Here is a 22266-nt window from a genome sequence, read left to right as displayed (position 1 = left end):
CACTCAAACTGGAATAGCGTCAGCCTCACTATAGGCAGGCAGTTCTGCATGTGCTGCAGTGCTTGGTGCTCAAACACCAGCTGTTAGCATGGGATGACCATCAACTCTTCTCTTCTTGCAGGGTATTGAGCGACTCAAAAACCAAAAGCCAACGTGGGAGAAGATCAGCGGCTGGGAAGGAATGAAGCTGGCGTTTGGAGGTGCCTTCTCCCTGGGTTGGTTCAACCCTTTCTCAAACCTGAACTGCGAGAGCCCAGTGCCAGCTGAAGCAGCTCCTGCGTCTGAAATAATGACCCAAGAAGAAATCGAGCAGTTTCTGGCTCGAGATGTTGCCATCCAAATGTTGCGTGAATAAGCAAAGCATCCTTCTCTTCCAGGGGAAGCTTTCAGGTGTTCTTTTTAAAAAATAATTACTTGTGCTGGAGATTTAAGGGTTGTTTGTTAACGTACTTTCTGGTGCATTAAAAAATTCAGGAGTATTGGTCTGGAACAGACGCTACAGCACTAGCAGAAGCAATACAAATCTCCAGAGAGAGCTTCATAAGTGATGGGGTTCATAAGCTCCTTTCAGACCTGTATCAGCTGCTTTATTGGTCTTTTCTTACATGGCATTTAAGGACAGTTTGTAATTGTCAGATAGATTGGCTCCAGTTCCCAGAAATGTGCCATCCTAGGGAGTCTGGCTAATCTTTTGTTCTTACAGCCCTTTGGAAGACTAAATGTGTGATGGCAAGATTAGCCAGCTCTGAAGGTTTTCTGGAAAAATGCATCCTCTTTAGCCCATCCCATCCCATGGGTGCTGCTTGTGGGTTATGAGTGTTGCTAATGCACTGGTCTTAGCAGAGGTGGGATGTAGGGCTATGGATCTCACCCTGGGTGTGATTTCTTTGGGCTCTGAAATATCTCCAGGAGTTAATTTTTACCTTCTGTGCATGTGAGAGTGCCCAGGACTGGTGGTGCTTGTCAGAGGTGGTGGTGGGCTTGTGGTGGTGCTGGCGGGAGCATCGACCCATGGCCAGTGCAGCCAAGAAGGAGCAAATGTTGGCTGGGATGCTGAGCTGCTGGTGCTGGTGGGGGGAAGCTTTCCCCGGGGCTGTGGTTCATTGGCATGTGAGATGTGTAGAGCGGGAGCTGCCTGGCTGAGCTCTGCAGCTCAGGGAGCAGGGAAGCAGTCAAAGCCAGGTCCCAGGGCTGGTTTTGCAGTGAAAGAGAGGGTGATGTGAGCACCCTGTGATGGAGGTACTACCTCTCTCTGTTTGACTTGTCCAATTTAGATGTTTCTCTTTCCTTGGTAGCTGGAGTTGGTGGAGAATTAATAGAGCCTCCTAATCTAACTGGGTCTAACATTGTACATGCCATTACTCCAGGTTTCCTCTCACTGATTTTGCAGCCAGTCCCTGGGGAATGCTGGTGACCCTGTAGAAGGATCACCCATCACTCAAAGAGGGCACCACTGCAGGAGGCAGTGGTTGCAGCAAAGTCCTGCAGAGGGGTTGCCAGCTGCTGCATTCAGATGCACTGCAAACACTTGGCATCCTCCAGATGTCAGGCTAGTTTTAATTTAGACTGCTCTTCATTTGTGTTTTTGTTCCTCTTCTGTCATATCCCTTAGATTAATTGTCATTAGATTTGCAGGCGACTAGAAACATGCTACTGGTTTCCCCCCACAGAACATACTTGCATTTATCTCCCCCTCCCCTTAACCTGTACCAAAGATAACTGCTTCCTCTCAAAAGGAAGAGAAAGGAGTTTTTGGGATGAAAGCATGGTATTGTGGAAGACCTATAGGAAGTTTTTATTATTTATAGGAGTAATATCAAATGGAATTTGTGCAAGATTTTTTTAATGTTTATTTTTAACCCCTCAGAAAGCATCTTTGTGTGCATTAATTGTGTGACATTCAGGGCTACTGTGGTGGGATAAGATTCTCTCCTGGACTTGTCCTCTGCCACAGCAATCCTTTTATCTGGCAAAGTAGTAGGAACAAATAGAGTGCCTTGGCTGTTAAGAGCACAGCTTCACCAAAATCCAGGAAGTATTTCTGAATAGTTGTCCCATTCCCTGTTCCCTCTGGATGTCTCTTTGTCAGTGAAAAGCAGATCTAGAGAACATCATTAGGAATTGCATATTTATAACCTTTGGGTTAAAGGGAAACACCCCCATTTGAGGGGAAATGAGATATCCTCTCATGTCATTTAGTCATGAGGCCTTGGATGTCTGCCCTGTGCAGCAGGCTGCTGAGGGAAGAAGCTCCTCTTCTGCTCTAGCCTATGTTCCTCCCTGTCAGCATCCCACAGGAGAGGGATGTCAGGGACATACATGGGCCTGTAAGGGATTTCCTTAGGCAGGAATGGCCATGTTGAAAGAGGAAGAGTGCCCTTTCTAGCTCGTGTTTTCTAATTTTGCCCTGCTGCTCCACTTCTGCATCCAGGTAACCCCCCTGCCTCTGGTGCTGTGTCTGCAGTGGGAATGGTGCTACAGGGAGGAACTAACCCACGGCTGAAAATCACCTTGAGGCAGGCATATGGGGGTGTCAGCTTGGGAGAGAACCCATGTGCTGCATTCCAGGGATGCTTCTCAGGACAGAGACCCTACTCTGGGACATGGTTTTGGGTAGGCATGGATGGAGGCAGCCAAATTTCTCCTCCACTCCCAAACCTGGTTCTCTTCATCATGAGAACATTTGTCATTTGTTCTGTTTCCCAGCTCTCCTATTCCTCAGGTGCTGGCATTTCTGGGTTTGTTTTTTTTTAATAGGGAAAACAGAAAAGTAGTGTGAAGAGGAGGGTAAGAGGCAGAGCAGTCATCTCCTCTCCTCCAGTTACAGTCTGAATGAGACAGGGACGTGTCCCTGGGCCTTACACAGAGCATGGACAGCCAGCTCCAGCTGTGGTGCCCTCAAGACAGGGCAGTGTGACTTCCTATGCCCAGGAAATCAGTTCTGGTGTTTCTTGGCTATCAGTCTCCCTTGGCCTCTCCCAAAGTCCCAGTACCCCCTGGTGCATCTCCTTTCTGTCTCAGTGTAGTATGACAGCTGTCAGAAATCACAAGTCTTCACAAGTTGGAAAAATCTCTTTTATCCACAGCTTTTGTATAAACCTTCTTCTTTAAGGATTGACTGGTAGCTTGAGATCAAACGTGATTTACATGGAATTGAAGCTAAGCTCACTGTTTACCTTCCCTTCCTTCCCTCTGTACACTTCTTGCCCTTTGTTAGGGCATGCCTTCATGTTCATACCATGCTGCTGTGGTCCTGGCTGACTCCCAGGAAAGACATCCTGGAGAATCTGCTTGTAGTGCCCTAAATTTATGGGGCTAGGGAGGATGCTCCCTCTGCACTGCTCAGTGGGACATGGTCTGCTGAAGATCCCATCACTGCTCTGGCGTGAGGTGTTGATATGTGATGGACAGAGCCGTGGCATATGTGGAAAGTGTTCTCATACTTCTCACCTGGTGTCTTCCACAACAGGTTTTCTATGCAAATAGGGAATTTACATCTCGTGAAGAAATGCATTTTTTGCTGTTTGTAACTCCTTTTGTGCCTTTGGTCGCCGCTGTACTTTTTGAAGAGCTAATACTTCATCTGCCAAGCACCGCCTGCCCCTCCCTGCTCTGCGGATGGGATGTGCATGGACCCTGCACCTGCTCTGCCTCTGGAGAGGAGCTGCCACTCCCTGCCACTGTGCCACCACAGGAGGTGGCCTTTTGGGGACCCTGTGCTGCTGTGAAGTGACACAACACTGTGGGCAGAGGGGCAGCAGGTGTCAGGGCAGCCTTGGCCCCCTCCTGTGGCCTGGCAGCCACCTGCATGCTCGTCTGGGAGCTCCCCAGATCTTTGAAATGCAGAAGAGTGGTTAAAACCTTTTGGCCTTTTTATGTCCTTTTTTTCCCTCTTCCCTTTTTACAGGCTGGCACATAACCAGATGTAGTCACCGTCTCTTTTTTCTTTTCCACTGCCTTAATGCTTGAGCATTTGTCTTTTAAATAAACAGATAAATTACTCCCTGTACTACTGTGTGACCTGATTTCCTCTTTACTTGTGGAAGTGCTGGCAAACCCAGTGCCACTCTGCTGCTGGCCATGCTGTGGGACAGGGAGATCCCTTGGTAAAGGTGGGCTCGGGAGTTGCTGGGGTGTGCAGTGCAGTGGTGGGCTCCAGCTGTGCACAGCTGTTGTCTTCTCCAGTGTGACTGTGGCTGGAAGAGCTCCTGGTGTACACTGCCATTGAGGTTCTTTCTGTAGTCCAGCAGCATTCAGGGTGGAAGGGGAAGAATAGAGGTTGTGCATTTCTAGGGAAGCACTAGTAATGAATGCTGCTGGAGATGGCACCTCTTCCAAAAATGCCTGAAAACCCCCAAAAACAGTGGGATAGGAAGATGTATGAAAAATGGTGTTTGGGGAGAATGTGCTGGGTTTGTTTTTCCTGAGCTCCAAACTCAATGAAATGCTTGTGCTGGTACATTCCCCAAATGGTCAGCTGGAAGGAGAGGGAATTACCCAGGAGGGATTTGCCAGAAATGTTCCTTGAGCTGCACGGCAGCCCTTGGTGCAGTGAGGTCCCTGTGTGTCCTTCTGTGTGGGACCACAGCACTGCTGCCCCTCCCAAGCTCACACCCATCTCTTGCTGAAGCTGGTACCAGCACAAGCTCCAATCCCTGGTCCAAGATGGGAACATCCCAATGGGTCCAGAGCCATCCCAATGTGACAACATCACCAAACCAAATCACACAGTCAATTTTCACCATCTTTATTGAATCACAATTAACTGCAATCAATGCAGCTGTGCCATTAAGGCAGTTTAATTCCCTTAGCTTTATGGCATTTTTGCTCTTTACTTTAGAAGAACTGTGAAGCAATCAAGAAGGCAAGAAGTGCCCAGTGATGAGATGCATTTAGCAAGGCCAACATTTGCACACTGCCAAGGCACTGATCCTACTCAGTGATGAAGATGGCCTTCTCTGTAGAGATGCCTTTGATCTGGTTGGAGATCAGCTTGGCTACGATTTTCTTCTCTCCTAGTCTTGTCGGAGTGCATACTATTTCAGACTTCATGATCCTGCCAGGCATTATGTCCCTGAGGACAAAGGAACAACCAAAATAGTCTCAGCATTAATTCAGGTTATTTGCCACTTTTGAATAATTTCTCTTAAAGAAATAGTCACTGCATGTGTTTAGAGTGAGTATTCCCCTTCCCCCATGACCAATTTGCAGCAAGTGGGGCCTGGCATGGTGGTAATGCCTGGTGGTCCCAGTGATCCTGGGGACCTTCCCTGGAGTTCCCTGTACTGCTGAAACACCAAATTCAGCTCTGAGTGAAGCAGCTGTGCTCACACTTGCTGGGCAGCACAGCAGGAGCATGGGGGGAGTCCCTGTCATGCCCATCTGCCCTGAGCCTGTCATCTGCTGTGTGGGTCTTTCTGGCCAAATGTGGTGCAGTTTCAAACGCAGCTGGCAAAGGTCCCTCTTACTGCAAATCCCCTAACCGCTTCTTCAAGGATATTTTAAAAAACAAAACCAAAACAAACAGAGTCCTGCCATGGTCATTTCATTGGCTCATCTCCTTACCCCAGCTCAAATGTTGTCATCTTAAATATGCCCAAGCCCTCCACCAGCAGCTTGCAGTTTTCCAGGGTCACATTCAGCTTGTTCTTGAAGATGAATGCACAGTTGAAGTCATTGTACAGAGTGGCTGTTTCTGGCATCTAGCAGAGGAGGAAAGAGAGAAACAAATCCAAAGACTTGGGATTAGAGGGGTGGTAAAGATGCCAGAGCTTCTGCAGGTTTGCTCACCACCAGCATGACAGGGGACAGCCCCTTCATATCCTTTCCACCCACCCGAAGCACTGTGTTAGATGGGGCGGTAATAAAACTTTGATTTCATGGCTGCTTTCAACCTTCAAATGAATGCTGAATAGCCAAATAAGATGCCAAGAACTGAACATCCTAGGAGGCAGCTGTCTGGGAGATCCCCCTGGGAATGCTAGCACCACTGTGGTGCTGGAGTGAGCAGAGCTTTAACCCTTGTCCTCCCAGAGCCCAGCTGGCAGCTGCCTCACCTGGACAGTGATGGGAGGATACTGGAATCTCATTGAGGTCTCCTTGGTGAGTTTGTCGTTGGTTTCCTTGACCTCAGCAATGGCAGTGACAAGGATGAGCACTTCATCTTCCACGGAGGACAGTGTCTTCATGTATGCATCAGGTGCTATTTTCAGGGGGATCTGCATCTCTGCAGGAAAGAAAACACAGCTTGGTGTTTCATCACATGCCCAGGAATTGGGTGGCAAAGTCGGCAGGATGTGGCACGAGCCGTATTTGCTGAGACCATCCTGCTTTCCCTTCAGTCCCTGCGGGGGGAAGCCCTCCTTCCCATGGGCTGCATTTGCATACCTGGCAAATGCAGCCCATGGGAAGGAGCTGCCTTTGTGTCCTGCCCTGCTGCATTTTGACAGCAACAGCATAGGAGTGAAAACACTCAGAGCTCATCAACAGCAAAGATTTTTTTTTTGAGAGTGATTCATGCTAGGAATCAGCAAGGGTTGTTAATTATTTATCACTCGTTAATCTCTTGTTTAGCTAATTTCAGTTACATGGCTTGGGATCAAAAATACAACCTAGGTGACTCAAAGATGTGCACAGCACAGCAGCCAACAGCTCCAGGGATCAGCCAGGCAGGCAGTCGTGAAGTGGGAATTTGCTTGGGCAAAGAATTCAGAAAATAACACTCACCAGCATCACCACCACCCAAATTAGAGTGGCAAACAGAACAACTAAAAAAGGCTGAAACTTCCAGCCATCTAAATCCTGTGAGGGATATGATCCACATGGATGCACACAAAGCCTGTGGTGACATCTTTGATGTTCAGACAGTGAGGACAGGAGGGAGATGCTTCAGCACACCTCGCTCATGCCATGAAAACCTCTGTCTGCCCACACTAATGTACTCCTAAATCACCTCCTTGAAGCTGCAGCAGGGCCTTCATGTTTTGGTCCCTGCTACAGAGGGATCCCAGTCTGTAACTGAGACTTCAAATGCAGTGAAGAGAGAGGAGATTGTAGGCAGGCGGTTTCTGCTCTTCACAGAGTACAGGGCCTACACTGGTCTAGAGTGGAGCCAGTACAAACCCCAGACTGCCACAGTGAATTAGATTACAGAACACAGCAAGCTTTCTGTGCTTACCAGATGGGCCTTCAAGAGTGATGATCTCCTTGACAGTTCCAAGATTGGCCTGAACGTCTCCAGTATAGTACTGCAGCTGGCAGGAGCCAATAAGGTCAACGGTCCAGTTCCCAGGAGTAGAGATCTTCACTGTGATGGCCATTTCCAGGGGATTGCCAGGATGCAAAGGTTCTGTATTGGTTATCTCCAGGTGGAGCCCAGTCTTGGTGACTGGCTCCTTCGGGACCAAAGGCTCACTGTTGGCACCTATTCCCCGCACAGTCGAAGCGTAGCCTGAGCGAGGCATCAACCCCGAAGGGCGTAGGAAACTGTAAGCTCTTTGCATGGACATCCTTTCCTGTCTGGAGCCTGGATGAAGAGAAATATGGGTGACAGCTGTATCTCAGTCTCCTCACCCAGAGCTATCTTCCCTTTATTTATGCTTTTGCTGATAAGCAGAGAGGATGTCAGAGCACCTCCAGCCTCTGCTTAGGACAATTTCTTGGTTTATGCTACCACCAAATCTAGCTGTAGCATTCTGGCCTGGAAGAATTTCCCGGAAGAGACAATTTAGAGGATGGATACTCTTAAATATTTCAGCCTGATAGTTTTGCCCTCCTCACTGAGAAGGTTTTAACAATCTAGGACAACATGGCTGGATCTTGAGAACTGTGAGAAGGACATGTGGGATTTCTGTTTTCCAAAATGGTTTGGGGGAATGTAAAGACAAAATGAAGAAATGAAAAAATAAAGCCAAGGTCAGTGTGACACAAGGTCCATCACTCAGCCCATTTCTTTCACTGTCTGGAAGCTTGCTTGTGTCCCTGAGGAGCAGCCTATAGGTGTCACTGCGGGCCTGAGGATGCCTGGGAGCAGTGCTGCCTCCCGAGGTCTCCTGGCCTTAGGCCGAGTTTGCCACTGCAGCTACTCCTGCAGTTTTCTCCTGGAAACCTGCTGTGGGGTGACCTGCAAGGTGGGGGTCCCCTCTTTGGCACTGTGTCAGAGGATGGGGGCAGTTACCTTCAGGGTACTTGTACTCCTTGGTGATGTCTACCCGCCTGTTCTGCCCCACGGCTTTTGTGCTGATGTTCTTGCCGATGGCTTGGGTCTCCGTGCCGACCTTGAAGTATTTATCCTTGCCGTTCACCTTCTTGACCACCCAGTAGACTCTGTCGGCGTTCACCTCCGCGTACACGAACTTGGCGTCGTAGGGCAGGTACACATCTCCTTCCCGCACAGCCTTCACCGGGCAGGGCCCACACTGGAAACGACCTGCAAAGGGCATTCGATACCAGCTGGCTTCACAAACACCTGCTGTGGCTCCAGTTTTTGCTCCACCGGGAATCTGTGGCCATGGCAGTTGATGCTTAGCAGTAAACAGCCCTCCAACTCAGTAATGAACTCCAAACTCTCTCATTTATCCCAGAGCTGCTTAGGAATTTTTTATAGATGACCAGGGTCTGGTAGGAGCTTTTGAATGTTTCCCCTCACTTAGATAATTTTAAAGTTAGAAAGCCACAGCCGAGTTTGATAAAAGGAACGGAACATAACGATGCCTTGACCAAACACGAGCAATGTGTTTTAAAGAAGTAGGTAAAATAGTGTAAAAGTAGGCCCACAGGATGCTAAACATAGCTGGAACCAGTGCGTAAACAGATAATGAGGAATATGGTGGCTTTTGTGTAAATGTTACGTGACAAGAAACAACAGCACGTGCCCTAAGAGAAGTTCCAGGCAAGGTCATCTGGAACGCTGGGGGTACTTGGTGAGTACGACCACCAGGGACCCCTTCTGACAACTCCCCAGGACCATAAAAGGCCTTCCAGTAAGAGGCAGATGCAAGCAAATTAGTTCTAGAAGAAGCGATGTTTATGTACTAGCCATATAATGAATATGTACGATCATAATGGAATAAATACCTTGTTGTAAAATTTCATGATACACCCAATCAGAGGGAATACCCTCCGGGTGTTCAGCGTGCTGTAATAATGAATTTGAAGCCAATACTTCAAAATTGTGTTAGAAAGTTTCTTCCTTAGCCAATTTCAGTATGAGATTATTAAGTCAGCTGCATCCAGACACCTGTGTTTGATCTCTAGGCAATATTCCACTTTCTGCACTTCCCTGAGGATTATCCTTTTGGGTTTTTCCCACCTTCAAATTCCCTGAACCTGTGCAGGGAGTTTCGGTGGTCACTCCTCTCATCTACCAATGAACAGGCTCATGACCTCAATGATTTAGATGTCCTCTAACCCCTGAAACAAAATTCACATTCCCACATGGTTCGTTTTGTGCCTGCCAAGAAATGCTGCTCTTTCCATCCTGGGCTGAGGGGGCAGGAGTGCTGTTTCACAGTGTCACTGCCCTGGTGCATGAAGCTGTGTGTGGGGAGTACCAGGTTTGCTGACTGGGAAGCATGTTTTACACACAAAATGTCCCTGTCTCCCTCAGGAGTTGCAGAAGAGCCTTTCTAGGCAAATCTTACCTTGACTTTGCTCCTGAGGGGTTGAATCAATTGCCTGCCAGCCACTAAACCCATCTGGTATGTCTGTTCTCTTCATCCAGGCATCATTCCACACATGGAAGTTCCTGCATGCATTTGGGTTGGAAAGAGAAGGAGTGAGTTGTTACAGCCTGAAGAGTCACGGTCTCCTCCCTTAATCCTTTAGTAAGGGCATATTTAATGGGTACTTGCACATAACCCTGTGAAACCCCTGGCTTTCCCTCTCTCTCTCTCCCTCCTGGGCAGCAAACCCAAGCAGTAGTGAAATTCTCAAAGGAATTGCTGGGGCTGGGAAATGGGGCACTCCAAGGCAGCACAGGGCATAGGAAGTATCAGCCCCACTTGGCAGTACCAGACAGAGTCGAAGGACAACGAGTTCAGCTTTTCTCCTTTTTCGTTCAGGTAAACATCAACCCTCAGGTTCTCCTCCGTGTCGTGGGCCGAGTCGAAGGTGCTCACACAGCGGCATGGCACCCCCAGGCAACGCATGACTGCAGCACAGACAGACAAAACACAGGGTCACAAAATCCCTCAGCCTGGCAGGCATCCTCTTACCTGACCCCTCTGCCCACCCAGGCTCCTCTTGAGCAGGTGCTCAGGACTCTGTCCAGATGGCTTTTGAACATCTCCAAGGATGTAGGTTCCACAACCTCTCTGTGCCAGTGCTTGGTCACTCTCACAGTGAAAAAAGCTGTTTTCTCAGGTTCAGACAGAACCTCCCATGTTTCAGGCTGTGCCTATCACCACATTGGGTGTCAATGAGAAGAGCCTGTCTGTGCCCCACTCCTTCCTGTCAGGTATTTGCACACAAGGATCACACCCCCAAAGGCTTCTCTTCTGTCTGAGCAGTGCTGGCTCCCTCAGCCTCTCCTTACAGACAGACCCTGGCACCTCTGTGGCTCAGAGGCACAGTGATTTGGCTTACTAGCACAGTAATTGGGTGTCAGAGAAGGGAGGCAGGTCATGTTCACTGCTCACCTGTGTTGAGGACTCCTGCAAAGACCCAGCACTGGCCATAACGCACTGGCTTCTTGGTTTTGTAGTACTTCTGCAAAATCGTCACACTCCCAATCCAATCCATAGGGGATGTTCCACTGATGTAGTTCCCTGACCAGTTCCCCAGCAGGACTCCGCTGTCATCGTTGGCATTAACCTGTGGCCACACATACATACAGAAAAATTAAGGGATGAGGCTGAATGAGGCTTAAACCCCACGGTCTTGGCCTGCCCTGTGGCTTCCCTGGTACTCCACAGGCATGTGAGACCCCTCAAGGCTGCTGGTCCTGGCTGGGGGCTCCCCTGATTAGAAACTCTACCTGGATATCTAGAGGGAGGTGGAAATTCTGCTCAGGGCAGTAACGATTAACTCTGCATCCTGTGTCTTAAGCCACAGGGCTCCAAAAGGGTCCCAGCACAGAGAATAGCTACCCACCCAAAACACAACCCTTGTGTTGGCCTCACCAGCACAGCTGATGAGGAAGGACAACCACTGGGGCAACTGCAAGCTTTGGAGATGGGAACGTGCTATATTTTTGTTTGCCTTTTCCCTCCACCCCAAAGCGCCTTTGTCTCTTTGCTTGCAGTTTCCCAAAGGAATTCCTTTCAGATGCCTCCTGAAATGGTATTCATGGTCCCAGGGAAAGAAGAGCAAGTAAGGATGAGGGAGGATATGAAGGGGCAAAGCACTTCACTGAGAGAGGCTTACCAAAGCAGACATGGCTCTGGACACATGTGCAGGATCCCTTCTCTGATCCAGGCTGAGCTTGCTTTTGTCCAGCAGATACATGCAGGCATCCAAGACAAATTCCTCAAACTGTTTTGGGGAGAAAACGGAGATATTTTTATATGCTGCTCTAAAACAAAATTTGCTTGTTTTATTGAATTTCCAAGGCTGTGGGCCTTCCCAAAGCTATTCTCTCCAAACAAGGGCTAAAATGAAACCCAGCCTTGTAAGACAAAAGGCTGTCTCGAGTGTCTTGCAAATACAGTTGAAACCTGACCCAGCAATCTTTACTCCTGTGCACAAAAGTCACCAACATCACCTCCCTGCAACTCTGCAAATTACTCACAAGAGTAATGAAATTTTAAGATCTCTACTGATATTTAGTCTATTGACATAGGCACAAAATGAACCTTGGGAAAAAGAAAGGTACGTAAATGCTAATTATTACAACAAAGATTCATAGTTAGCAATTGCTGATAAAGCTCCCTGAGGTCCAGTTCACAAAGATGTCAAACATATGATCCAATGCAGCTTGTCAGAATCAATATCAATTCTCATTGCTTAACAGCAGGATAAATATTAGGATAGGAACAGCCCTGCAGATGATGCCCTTTGGTCCCTTTAGTGTAAAGGCATCAGTGTGAGCACCTTTGGGCTACGTATGTCCTGCAGATACATATTCTGCAGATAGCCTGCAAAAATTGTAGAATTACAAAACAAAACAAAACAGAAAAAACCCCAGGTTTGAATGTTTTTTGCTGGACATTTCTGCCTGGATAGCACACAGCTGTCAGTGAAGGCACCACTTGAAAGGTGATAACGTCTGCCAGTAATTTTACCCTCTTTATTCCTGACTATGATGCAACAGGTAAATCAGATTTTTTTTTCCCTATCAGCCCTCTCCATATCTCATTAGCTGACTAACAGCACCTACAGTTGCATGAGAGCAGGAATTCCCTTATGGGAATTTTTTCAGTCAGAAATATCCTGTTCCCAGTTTCCACATCCTTTACCAGGGGAGTTGCATCATCTGATTATAAATGTGCCACTTAACCCCACTCTCCAGCTGTGGGTGGGGAACACACATAGGCACACAGGTTACTCTAAGCAGGTGAGCCCTCCCAGTGAAGCTGGCAGGGTCATTCCAGCACTTTGAGCTCCTCATGCGCTCCATGCTGAAGGGATGAAGAAGGGCTATAGGGCTGACAAGACAGCTGTGTTTTACCTGCCCGAAATTCCAGGGCCTGTCGTAGATGCTGTATGCAGACCCAACATAGATGGTGCCAGTGTCGTTGAGCACGTATTCCTCCTTCTCTGCATCATTGGACATGTAGACAACATCATCTGCAAAAACAAATCCCTCAGATGTCAGGTGGTTTGCAAACCCTGTATGAAATCTTCCATGGAAAGCTAAACTGGGGTAACCAAGGATCTGCAACATTCTCACCAACAGATGACCATGCAGCATCCCCATTTTTTTGCTCCTATCATGAAAGGATTTCCAATAAGACTAATCTTTAATTTCCCCCTGTAGGTCTATTGCTATGTGACCACTCTTCCATTATTGCAAAAATCTTACTAGTGAACACTGTGGAGTACTAGGTAAGCAGCAGAGAGAACTGGGGAACTGATGGCCACCAACCACACAATTTTTTATTCTGGTTATTTTTTTCTGGATCTTAAGCCAACATAATTCTCTCAGTTAATCAGGGGAACAGAGAGGGATGATACAGAGGTGCAAACAGATGTGACAGATAGATGTCCCTCTATGTCCCAGCACTGGAGAATATCCAATGAGGAGCTGGCTCGTTGCTATTGCCCAGCTTCCCACTGTCTCCATGAGGACGCTGCTTACAGTGTTTTATGGGGAAAAAGCAACGTATGTAAGAAAGAGAATAAGGAAAATAGGAGGCAAAATTCCATCTGGGACAATCCCTGGTAGAAGTAATTATCACTCCCAGTTGCAAGACCACTCACCTTCACACCAAGGATTGAACAAAAGGTAGACAACGCCATTTTCAGGCTTGTAAATGTTACTGCCAGTCTTCACTTGCAGGCTGTATATTCCCACAGGGGCATTGGGCGCGCTGGTGATGGACAGCAGGCACTGAGGAGACAACAAGGAGAGACAGCATGAGGGACACCCCGCCATGCCTACATGCATGGCACAAACATGGTGCCACAGAGCTGGCACGAGTGGCAAAACTGGGGGCCTTGCAGATCCCTGTGGGGAAAGAGGGGAAGGCAATGGGATAGGGCAAAGCCTGCCTGTGCATGGGGGGATCAATGAAATAAGCAGGACAAGGCTGCTGCCCATCTAAAATCACAGAACTAAAGGAAAGCAGGATGGGGGTATGAGGATGCTTTGCTCTGTAGCTTCTGATAGGCTTGGTACTGGGCATTGGTCTCCTTGTCCACAAGCTTTACCTCTTTGCCTTTCCTCTCAACCATGGAGATTTTCCACCCATTGAAATCCTCTCTCTCCGGTTTCAGAGACAGCAGGCTCCCCCTGTTTTTCATTGGACTTTCACCTGGAAACAAACCCAAGACAATATGTGTGAGGGTTGCACAGGTCTGCAATGCCTGTGCAGTGCCAGGAAGAGGCAGCTGGATGCTCCTGGTGCTCTCTGGCTTTGCCTGGTGGCCGCAGAGGGACCCTGCTTACCGATGCCAAAGCGCAGGGTCAGCTTGTCGGCAGCCCTGAGCTCCCTGCTGAGGCTGACCTGCACCTGGAAGGGCTGCCCGCGCCGCACCACCAGGCTCTGGATGTTGTACCCATCCGTGTGGTGCTGCCGCGTGTTCTGGCTCTTCAGAAAGTCAACCCCAGTGACCTTCAGACTGCTCTCTGGAAAAACATCAGGAGAAAAGAAGAGTTGGTGATTTTCTCAGTAAAAACAGTTTTCTTTTTCTTGATGCAGCCCTATGAGTCATCAAAATATCTAGAGTAACAAGAGATCTGGCAAAATACAATATAAAATCAAATCAAACATTAAAAAAAATCAAACAATTTAAAGAAACTACTCAGAGGTGAACCTCAGATCCCCTGGGTGGACATGGAGGGAGAAGGAGGAGGCAGAACCATGTTACAGCAGCTCAGGGCCAGATAGTCAGAGGGCAAGGCAGGAACTTGTCCCTGATCTGGATGGGTTGCTGCAGAACACTCACCACAGAGCACTGCCCCCCTTCAGAGGGGCTGCTTTTCCCATTTGGCTTCAGCAGATATTTACTCCCCAGCAAGAATCTCTTGCAAGCGCCTTGCTCCCATCCATTCCCAACACAGCAGCTGATTTTTAAGACACAATATTTAAAATGACTGCCTCCACTCCTGCAACTCTGGATGGGATCAGGGCCAGGAAAAGCCTCAGCATCTCTGTGCCCAGTGGTTCAGGGCTGTAGCATAGGAGTAGAACTCCGAGAGGCACAACCCAGTGCTACACCTAAGCAAAAAGAAAGTCCTCAGCTTTAAATGATGATGGAGATTTGGGGGTCACTGCATCAGGCTTTGGCAGGCTGCCAGCTGTGACAAGAAAAGCCAGAGCATGCTGGAATGTGGCTGAGCTGTATTTCTTCGGGAGCATTTATGTCTTGTACCTGCCCATCAAATATCCTCAAAGGATGAATTCTGTGTGAACAGCAGGGAGTAACAATACCTCATAAGCACTCTTCTCATGAGTGATTCAGATGAAGACATGGGAGAGGCAAAAACGGGTTACGGTAACTTTGATATTAGCAAGTCAAAAGCATAATGGTTGAAGAGATTAATTCACCAAATGTCTTGACAGATTTGCATGGTACCTGGCAACAATGTTATTATCAACAAGAACAATCCCTAACACAGAAGAGGCTGGAATCTGCTGGTAGCTAGTGTGGCGTGAGAGATGCCACATGCAGGGCTAGTCCCAGGGCAGGCTGAAATCAGCAGCACACTCCTTACCTGAGCAGCAACTGCAGCCCTGAGTAAACAGAACCCAGCACCCATGGATCCCCACCATATCTCTGTGTATTTCTTCTTCGTAAATATATATAAACCATATTTATCTTCATTACATACCAGATATAACTGGCACAACAAATAGACTTAAAATTGACCATCATCTTTTGTTAACCAGCTTAATATTTGAGTGCTTTTTTGTTTGCTTGCTGCATGCCAGTAGCCAGCCTTGGGCTGATATTTTGCGCAATGGGGTGTGTGTGCATTTGTGTCAAAAAATTTCAGCTGGAGGTAGCTATTTAACCCTCTTGAGGACAAAGAGGAAGTGCATCTTCCTCAGCATTAAGAAATCTCCAAACATTAAAGTTGCTCAACCTTGTTCTTTATGGAAAACCCTGGCGCTGGGCTGAGAAGATACCAGAAAGCCTTGGTCCTGGGAGAGGGATGCAAAGGGACATGAGAGTTGAACACAAAGGATAACTGTAGGAAAGGGCCCAAGGAAATCCATCTATACAGCATTTCTTAACTTAGGGACTGCATATCCACCCCATTTCTGGACATCACCAGTGCTGTTGAGGATGCACAGGGAAGAATCACTGACAACAGCTGCCCTAGAGCACGGCCTGACCGTGCTGAGCACTGTGCCAAAGACCTGTCTCCACTCAGCTGCCCGTCAGTTGTGCAGTGTTTATTCCTGTGCAAACACACCTGCGATACCCTGTGACCTGACTGGCACGGCGTCCTGTGCCAAGGAATGCCTCAGAGCGAGCCAGTGGCACACCCATCACCACATCCCAGGGGGCTTAGCCACAGCTTGCCTTCCCTGGGCAGCCCTCACCTGCTGCTTTTGTCCTCCTGCCCTGCTTCCTGCCCTGGGCATGGAGCTGAGCCCCCACACACCCTGAGTCTGGCTGCCTGCAGGCACCTTTGTGTGCCAACACGGAAATTCATGATTTACAGAAGAGCTGAGTATACCTAGAACACGCAGGACAGAGGCTCAGGCTGCGAGAGGCAGTCCTGTTTGTGCTCATTCCTGGGCCAGACCAGAAGCAAGCCCAAACCTCAAATCCTGTCAGATTTCTTTTCTTTTTTTAATGGAAAAAAATACAAGGCAGTATTTTGTTGCCTATTTCTATGATTTATCCTTTATAGAGCTCCTTTCTACATTAACCCACAAGCCCCATTGCATCACTGCCTGCCTGGAGAGATGTTCAGAGCTACAAGAGAACAGTGATCAAAGATGGGCACCTTGTCACTGGTAAGTATGTGGGGCCTTCTTTCCCTTATGATGAGGAGGTGATGGGGTTTAAAAAACCTATCAATATGGAGCAGGCTACTTGTAGTATCTTTGGCTTCAGTGGGAACAAGGGCTGCTCAGAATGACAGAAGGGAATTGGGATGAAAACTGCAGTTTCTCAAGAGAGAGCATAATTTGGATACCTGTGCTTACTCCTGATTTTTGTCCAGCCTCCAGGCAAACACTCATGCACATCCCAGAGATGTGAGATCACATCCCAAAGATGCTGCAGTCCAAGACTTCTTGGCAAATTTCAACTCATACGCACTCAGAGCACAGATGTTTGAGACTGAGGGACTCAGAGCAGTGTTAAAACATCCCTCCCCTGCTGAAAGCCATGGAGACCTGCTCCCAACTCTGCTGCGGGCACCACCCAGCCCACATGGGCATCTGCTCAGCTACATCCCAAACCCCAGGGGTTCTGGGCATTCTGGGGCTGGGCTGGGCTGGGCAGTGGTGCTGGTTCAGCAGCTGCTGCAGGAGTGACCCAGGCACCTTTCTAGGCAGGTGCAGGAGCTCCTGACAACAGGGCAGGCAGGACAGCCATGGGACAGAGCTCAAGCCCAAATAAATCCTCCTTTTGGTTATTTTGAAACTTCCTTCAGATGCTATCAGCCATCACTAAAGAGCAATAATCTACATGAAAAAGTAGCCTGAAAGAAAGAAATTATTTTAACATTGATGTGGAACAAGTTTAAAAGAGCTGCATTTCTTTCCCATTATCACTGACAGAACCAGATGTCTACAGGTTGAAGAACAGTGATGAAAAATGAGCTGTGTCTTGTAGTTAGTTTACCAATCTGTCAAAAACAGAATTTGCACAGCTAGAGCAAACTGATCCCCTGTGAGCAGTGCTGGCATCAAAACTTCTTTCCTCAAGGTGTCACCCATAGCAATCAGAGACCTGAGAACCTCTGGAGCTGCAATTCTCCCTGCAGGAGACTTGCCAAACTTCACACCTAACATATGTCAAGCATCAAAAACTCACCAGTGTTGCTGAACATGGTTCTTGTCAGAGTTTCTACCCGAGATGCTTGCAGTGCCAGCAGCTTCCAAACACCTGAGCAGTCTCTGCCACTTGTTTCTGAGTGTGGAGAAGGAAGACAGGCTGCCCTTTTTATCTGTGTCTTGCTCTGAGGTGTCAGCAGGTCCACTGCCAAGGGGTGGTGTTTCAAGAAAGGAAGTTCCTGTGGAAAAAAAAAAAAAAAAAAAAAAAGACTACAACTCCCTCTGCACATAGTCAGACCCTGAAAAACAGCGAAACTTAAATCCCGACTCACATGGAAGGTGAATTTGCATAATCAGATGACAAGTGGACAGACCCTTCACTGACAAACAGTAAAATCATGGGCTAGGTGAGTAACAAGAATTCACCTATGCCCTAATATCCAGGTCACCAGGACTGCAACTCCAGGGCTAACTTTACAAGGAGGCACACAAGCATTTAATCCTTAGGAGAACAGAATTCCCCATTAGGACCAGTCTAACATGCTTATAAGTTAATGAGGTTTCTGTCATCACATTTGGGACAGAAATACTTGGAGCCATGGGCTAAAATCCAGCATTTACACATGTGGGTTGAAAAGCTGAAGGATCCTAGCACTGGCCCCCTCCCCGCAGGATGAGGTGGACCTCAAGGGACACAGCCCAGTGGGAGCACTGAGTGGGAAAGAGGAGAATCAGACTATGTCCAGGAGGAGAAAGAAATGTGATGGAACAGGAGCTGTTTGCTGGCTGCTCTTTGTTGGCAGCTCTGCCAAAGGTCTCTGCCAGGACATGGTTGAACCCCACATGCCCCACAGCCATCCTGGTCCTCAGGGCGACCAAAAGTGGAGAGATGAGCCTACACCACAGAGAGGAGAGCTGGTGGTATACAAGCCACCAGTGACATGGGCACAGTGTCCAGAGAGACAAATGTCCCCAGGTACCCAGAAACTTAGAGGTGGCTCAGCTGTGGGAGCAGCCTCAGCCTCCTGATACCCCCCTCAATGGGAGCTACCCAAGATTCAGCAAGGTAGAATTCTGTTTGCAAGACTGCCCTGTCTAAATGTGGGTTCTTCCTAAAGAAGATCTCTCTTTGGAAGCCTTCAAAGGCACCGACTGTTCTCCACTGGTTTGGGTAAGCATATATTTCCCTTTGGGAGGACAGTTTCCCTTGGTGCAAACGCGGAGCTGAGTTAGCAGATACCACCCTCCGAGCATGTCGCTGCTTGCTGGCAGGTGTATGTTGGGTGTCCTTGCTTGAGAGCATGACTAGGGCACCACAGGGCACCGAGGGTTCAGCACACATCCCTAATCTCACTGGACATCTGAAGATGAACAAGAACATTGGAACCACCAATGTTCTCAGCAGAAGGAGCATCACTCAGCATTCAGCACCAGACAATGCGCTGGCAATTGCGTATTTCACTATTGACAAAAACACTGCAGCCCTGATTTACCTTTCCGTGTCCCTTTTATTCTGCATTTCCTTCCTCCTAGTGGGTGAAAGACATTTTTGTTTAGGAGCAGTATGGGATGAAGTGAAGTATACACGGAATGTCAGTACAACAACATAACCAGTAATGCGTGTAATCTGAACATTTATGATATATCTTACTGGTTTTCACTTAACTGCAGCAAGAGTAATCCACATCAGCTGAAGTCACTGACAGTAGTTTCCTAATCCAGTCTCAACCTGTTTTATACATCATTCTATGCTTGGTTGGAGGCATCTTAAATTGTGTTGACACAATAGTCCTACAGCAAAATTACAGATTTTTGCAAACAGGAACAGATTTATATTGGTAACACTTTGCTTCTGAAAAAATGTTCTATATTTGTGCTGGAGGGTGAGCAAGTGAAGCAGGGCATGTATTCACCAGAAGTCATTCTTCCAGTCCTGTGGAGTTTTGCAAAACTTTGATTACAACAGTGTGCTTGTCCTGACCCTCACTTTAAACCTCAGAGTTCAAGGAAAGATTGTAAAAATTACATGGATGTGGGTCCTGCCCTGCCACCTTTGAACTTACTCCATCTTGGAAGGTGGCTGACCTTTTTTGGCAGGGAGGTTTGGCCATTGAGGCATGGTTTCAGTTCCTCTTTTGCTTTGTGCAGCTGCTGATCTAGCCTGCTCCCATTATCTTTCTCTACACACTGGAAGTATCTCAATTCAACAAAACTAAACCTGGCGCGTGGTACCACGCTCCCAACACAACCTCCCGCCCCTGGCTCGTACCAGCCTGCCCTGCCAGGAAAGGCCATTGAACTCTAATACTCTCCAGGAGTTGTTGGCAAGGTCTGAGAAGAGGAATTTCAGCTTAAACTACAGGAATGTTTTTAAAAGATGTGGTTTCAAGTTTTTTCACGTTGTCAGCAGATGATCTCTATCTTTTTACAGGTAAACCTCCTGTCTTTGCTGATCAGAGTGGCTGGCTATAGTTCAGCTCCATGGCTTTTTTCTTCTTGGTGAAGCAATGAAAAAGCCCATTTTAATTTCATTTTTTTACCCCCAAACAGTTTTAACCATTAATCACTTCAATCTTTCTCATAAAACTATACTCTTTTAATTAACAGTAAGAGAAGATTTTTTTCCCCACAGGCAATCTCCCTATTCCCAATAATTTTACTTCCCAGCTTGCAAAATAAGACAACAGAGGCGGTCAGCCTTATCTATATCTGTCTGTTGCAAGGTCACCTTATTAGCTGGCACAAGAAATAAAATTAGCTGGCAAACAAATAAAATAAAATTCCCCAGTGGCTGCTCCCCTATTTGCAAGCTTGTCTTTTGTCTCAGGTTTTGTTTATTTTGTGTATCAAAAATGACAAAACAAGTCAAACTTCCAGAGCATGACCACAGGTATTGATGCCAAATACGAAAGACAAATCCTTAGCTTAACGTTTTCATTCATTTGCAACCCCATGAGAAACTGCCCTTTGTAACAGCAATTTACTGAGCTACATTTTTTATAAACACCTGAGGCTTCAAGTTGATTTTGTTTTGTCGGGTTTTTTTTCTATGTCTAGTCAGAGTATACTCAAAATAAATAAGAAATCAAAAGGCTTCCTTTTCGGCGGTCTGAAAAGGTGAAGTCATCATCTCAGCCTTCCCACGGGGTTGCTGTGAGGTGTCAGAGGGTGAGCAGTGCATCTGGCATGGAACACATGGACACAGCCCCTGTCTGGGTCCTGATGGCACCATGGTGAGGAGATGTCCTCCACTGACCACAGCAGGACTGCTCCCATGTGCACCACCTAGTAGGTGTTGAGTCCTGCCTGAATCACAGCCTAGGGAGTGATAAGTAGTGAGAAATCTTGGGGGTGTCAAAGACAAAAAAAGCACAGAAGAACAGCTGAGGATCTGGTCCATCTAATTGGAACTAGATTTGAGGTGCTACGTAGGTCCTGCTCTCACAATTTCATTAAGATGTACCTCAGTCTTTAGGAATGTCCTAGTATTGAGACACATCGCATCCACACAATGATCCTGGCGTGCCAGTTACTCTGAAAGGAGCATTGATTTGATCACTTCTCACTCACACACTTTGACCATGGACATGACAGTGGTCTGTGCCCACAAGGCATCCCATGTATCCAGCAGGCAGATTCACTTCTAATCCAACATGAGCCAGCTTGTGGTAGGCATTCGGACGTCAGGGGTTGATGAAAGATGGCCAAGCCCAGATCTTAACTGATTCCAAGTCATCTGGCCCCAGGTATCTGGTAATGAGTTTCTCACAGGCAAATACCAGAGAAGTGATTGATGCCAGTATAATTATTATGGAAATTCCACTGTTTCACAGCATCGTGAAGTCATAGACTACCCTGAGTTGTAAGGGACACACAAGAGTCATGGAAGCCCTATTCCTTCCTTCCAGCTGAATGCTGAAAGAGGATTTTTGGACCTAAGTTAGGGATATAGGTGACTGGCTTTGGGCATTCACCTGCAGAAGGAATGAAAACTGTTATCATCCTGTGCCCAACCCAGCACCACCCAAGGGCTCTGCTCCTGAAGAAGGCAAAGACAGAGATCAAATAGTGACCATTCCTCCACATATATCAAACGTAGACTTACAACTACTCAGGCAAAACACTCTCCCTGACCTGAAAGAGACGTTCTGTGGGCCCAAAAACTGAGGTTTTAGACCGCTGACAAAAGAGAGAGCTGCTTTAAGAGCAAGCCAAAATTCTATGATGTTAAAATATTTTTTAAGATCCCTTTCCTGGCAAAGGTGCAAAAGGCAAAATTGCAATATCAGTCCAGATATATGGAGCAACAACGTGTGAAGGCTGAACCTGGAATTTCAGTACTATGACTTCTTGACCCTCAGTTCCAGTACAACTGTTGCACTGGAAACACTGAAATATGCACGCTCCAGTGCTGAGATATTATGTATTAGTCTAAAACAACTCAATATATGGTACTTCTGCTTCTCGGCAAAATACTGTAGAATTTTGAGCAATAAATTACAAGAAAGATCTCCATCATGTCATGTTTTAAAAATATTTGCCCACTTTTTGAACCTGATGAGCCAGCTAGCCTCTGCTGCTTCCTGCAGGCAGGAGTTCCTCATCCAAATGACACACTGCAAGAAGAGGAAGCTCCTTTGGCTTTGACGCTTGCTGGCTTCCCTTGTGGCCCTCGTCCTCAGAGGAGACAATTGACAGCTCACCTTCT

At 47.4% G+C, this 22266-nt stretch overlaps 2 protein-coding genes across 5 annotated transcripts in view; one reads left to right on the top strand and one right to left on the bottom strand.

Moving 5' to 3' along the window:
- The window catches only part of ZDHHC3 (zinc finger DHHC-type palmitoyltransferase 3), a 33819-nt gene extending 29854 nt beyond the window's left edge, over positions 1 to 3965 (top strand). For 3 of the 4 annotated variants that reach the window (XM_058805870.1, XM_058805861.1, XM_058805852.1), the window contains exon 7: positions 122 to 3965. In XM_058805870.1, coding sequence (XP_058661853.1) covers positions 122 to 355 — 234 coding nt within the window. In that variant the 3' untranslated portion in view covers positions 356 to 3965. The remainder of the gene's footprint in view (positions 1 to 121) is intronic. The other variant, XM_058805878.1, reaches the window with a different exon arrangement.
- A 780-nt stretch (positions 3966 to 4745) lies between these two features.
- The window catches only part of TGM4 (transglutaminase 4), a 30664-nt gene continuing 13143 nt past the window's right edge, over positions 4746 to 22266 (bottom strand). The window contains exons 3-16 of the mRNA XM_058804624.1: positions 17599 to 17797; positions 14048 to 14227; positions 13810 to 13913; positions 13360 to 13489; positions 12608 to 12726; positions 11365 to 11472; positions 10638 to 10812; positions 10012 to 10150; positions 9642 to 9745; positions 8177 to 8428; positions 7178 to 7525; positions 6057 to 6226; positions 5566 to 5702; positions 4746 to 5074 (exon numbers count right to left, since the gene is read on the bottom strand). Coding sequence (XP_058660607.1) covers positions 4933 to 5074; positions 5566 to 5702; positions 6057 to 6226; positions 7178 to 7525; positions 8177 to 8428; positions 9642 to 9745; positions 10012 to 10150; positions 10638 to 10812; positions 11365 to 11472; positions 12608 to 12726; positions 13360 to 13489; positions 13810 to 13913; positions 14048 to 14227; positions 17599 to 17797 — 2307 coding nt within the window. The 3' untranslated portion in view covers positions 4746 to 4932. The remainder of the gene's footprint in view (positions 5075 to 5565; positions 5703 to 6056; positions 6227 to 7177; positions 7526 to 8176; positions 8429 to 9641; positions 9746 to 10011; positions 10151 to 10637; positions 10813 to 11364; positions 11473 to 12607; positions 12727 to 13359; positions 13490 to 13809; positions 13914 to 14047; positions 14228 to 17598; positions 17798 to 22266) is intronic.

This window comes from Ammospiza caudacuta, chromosome 1, assembly GCF_027887145.1.
Source record: "Ammospiza caudacuta isolate bAmmCau1 chromosome 1, bAmmCau1.pri, whole genome shotgun sequence".
Classification (NCBI taxonomy): Eukaryota; Metazoa; Chordata; class Aves; order Passeriformes; family Passerellidae; genus Ammospiza; species Ammospiza caudacuta.
The sequence above is the reverse complement of the archived record's forward strand: the minus strand, read 5'-3'. Positions and strand labels throughout refer to the sequence as shown.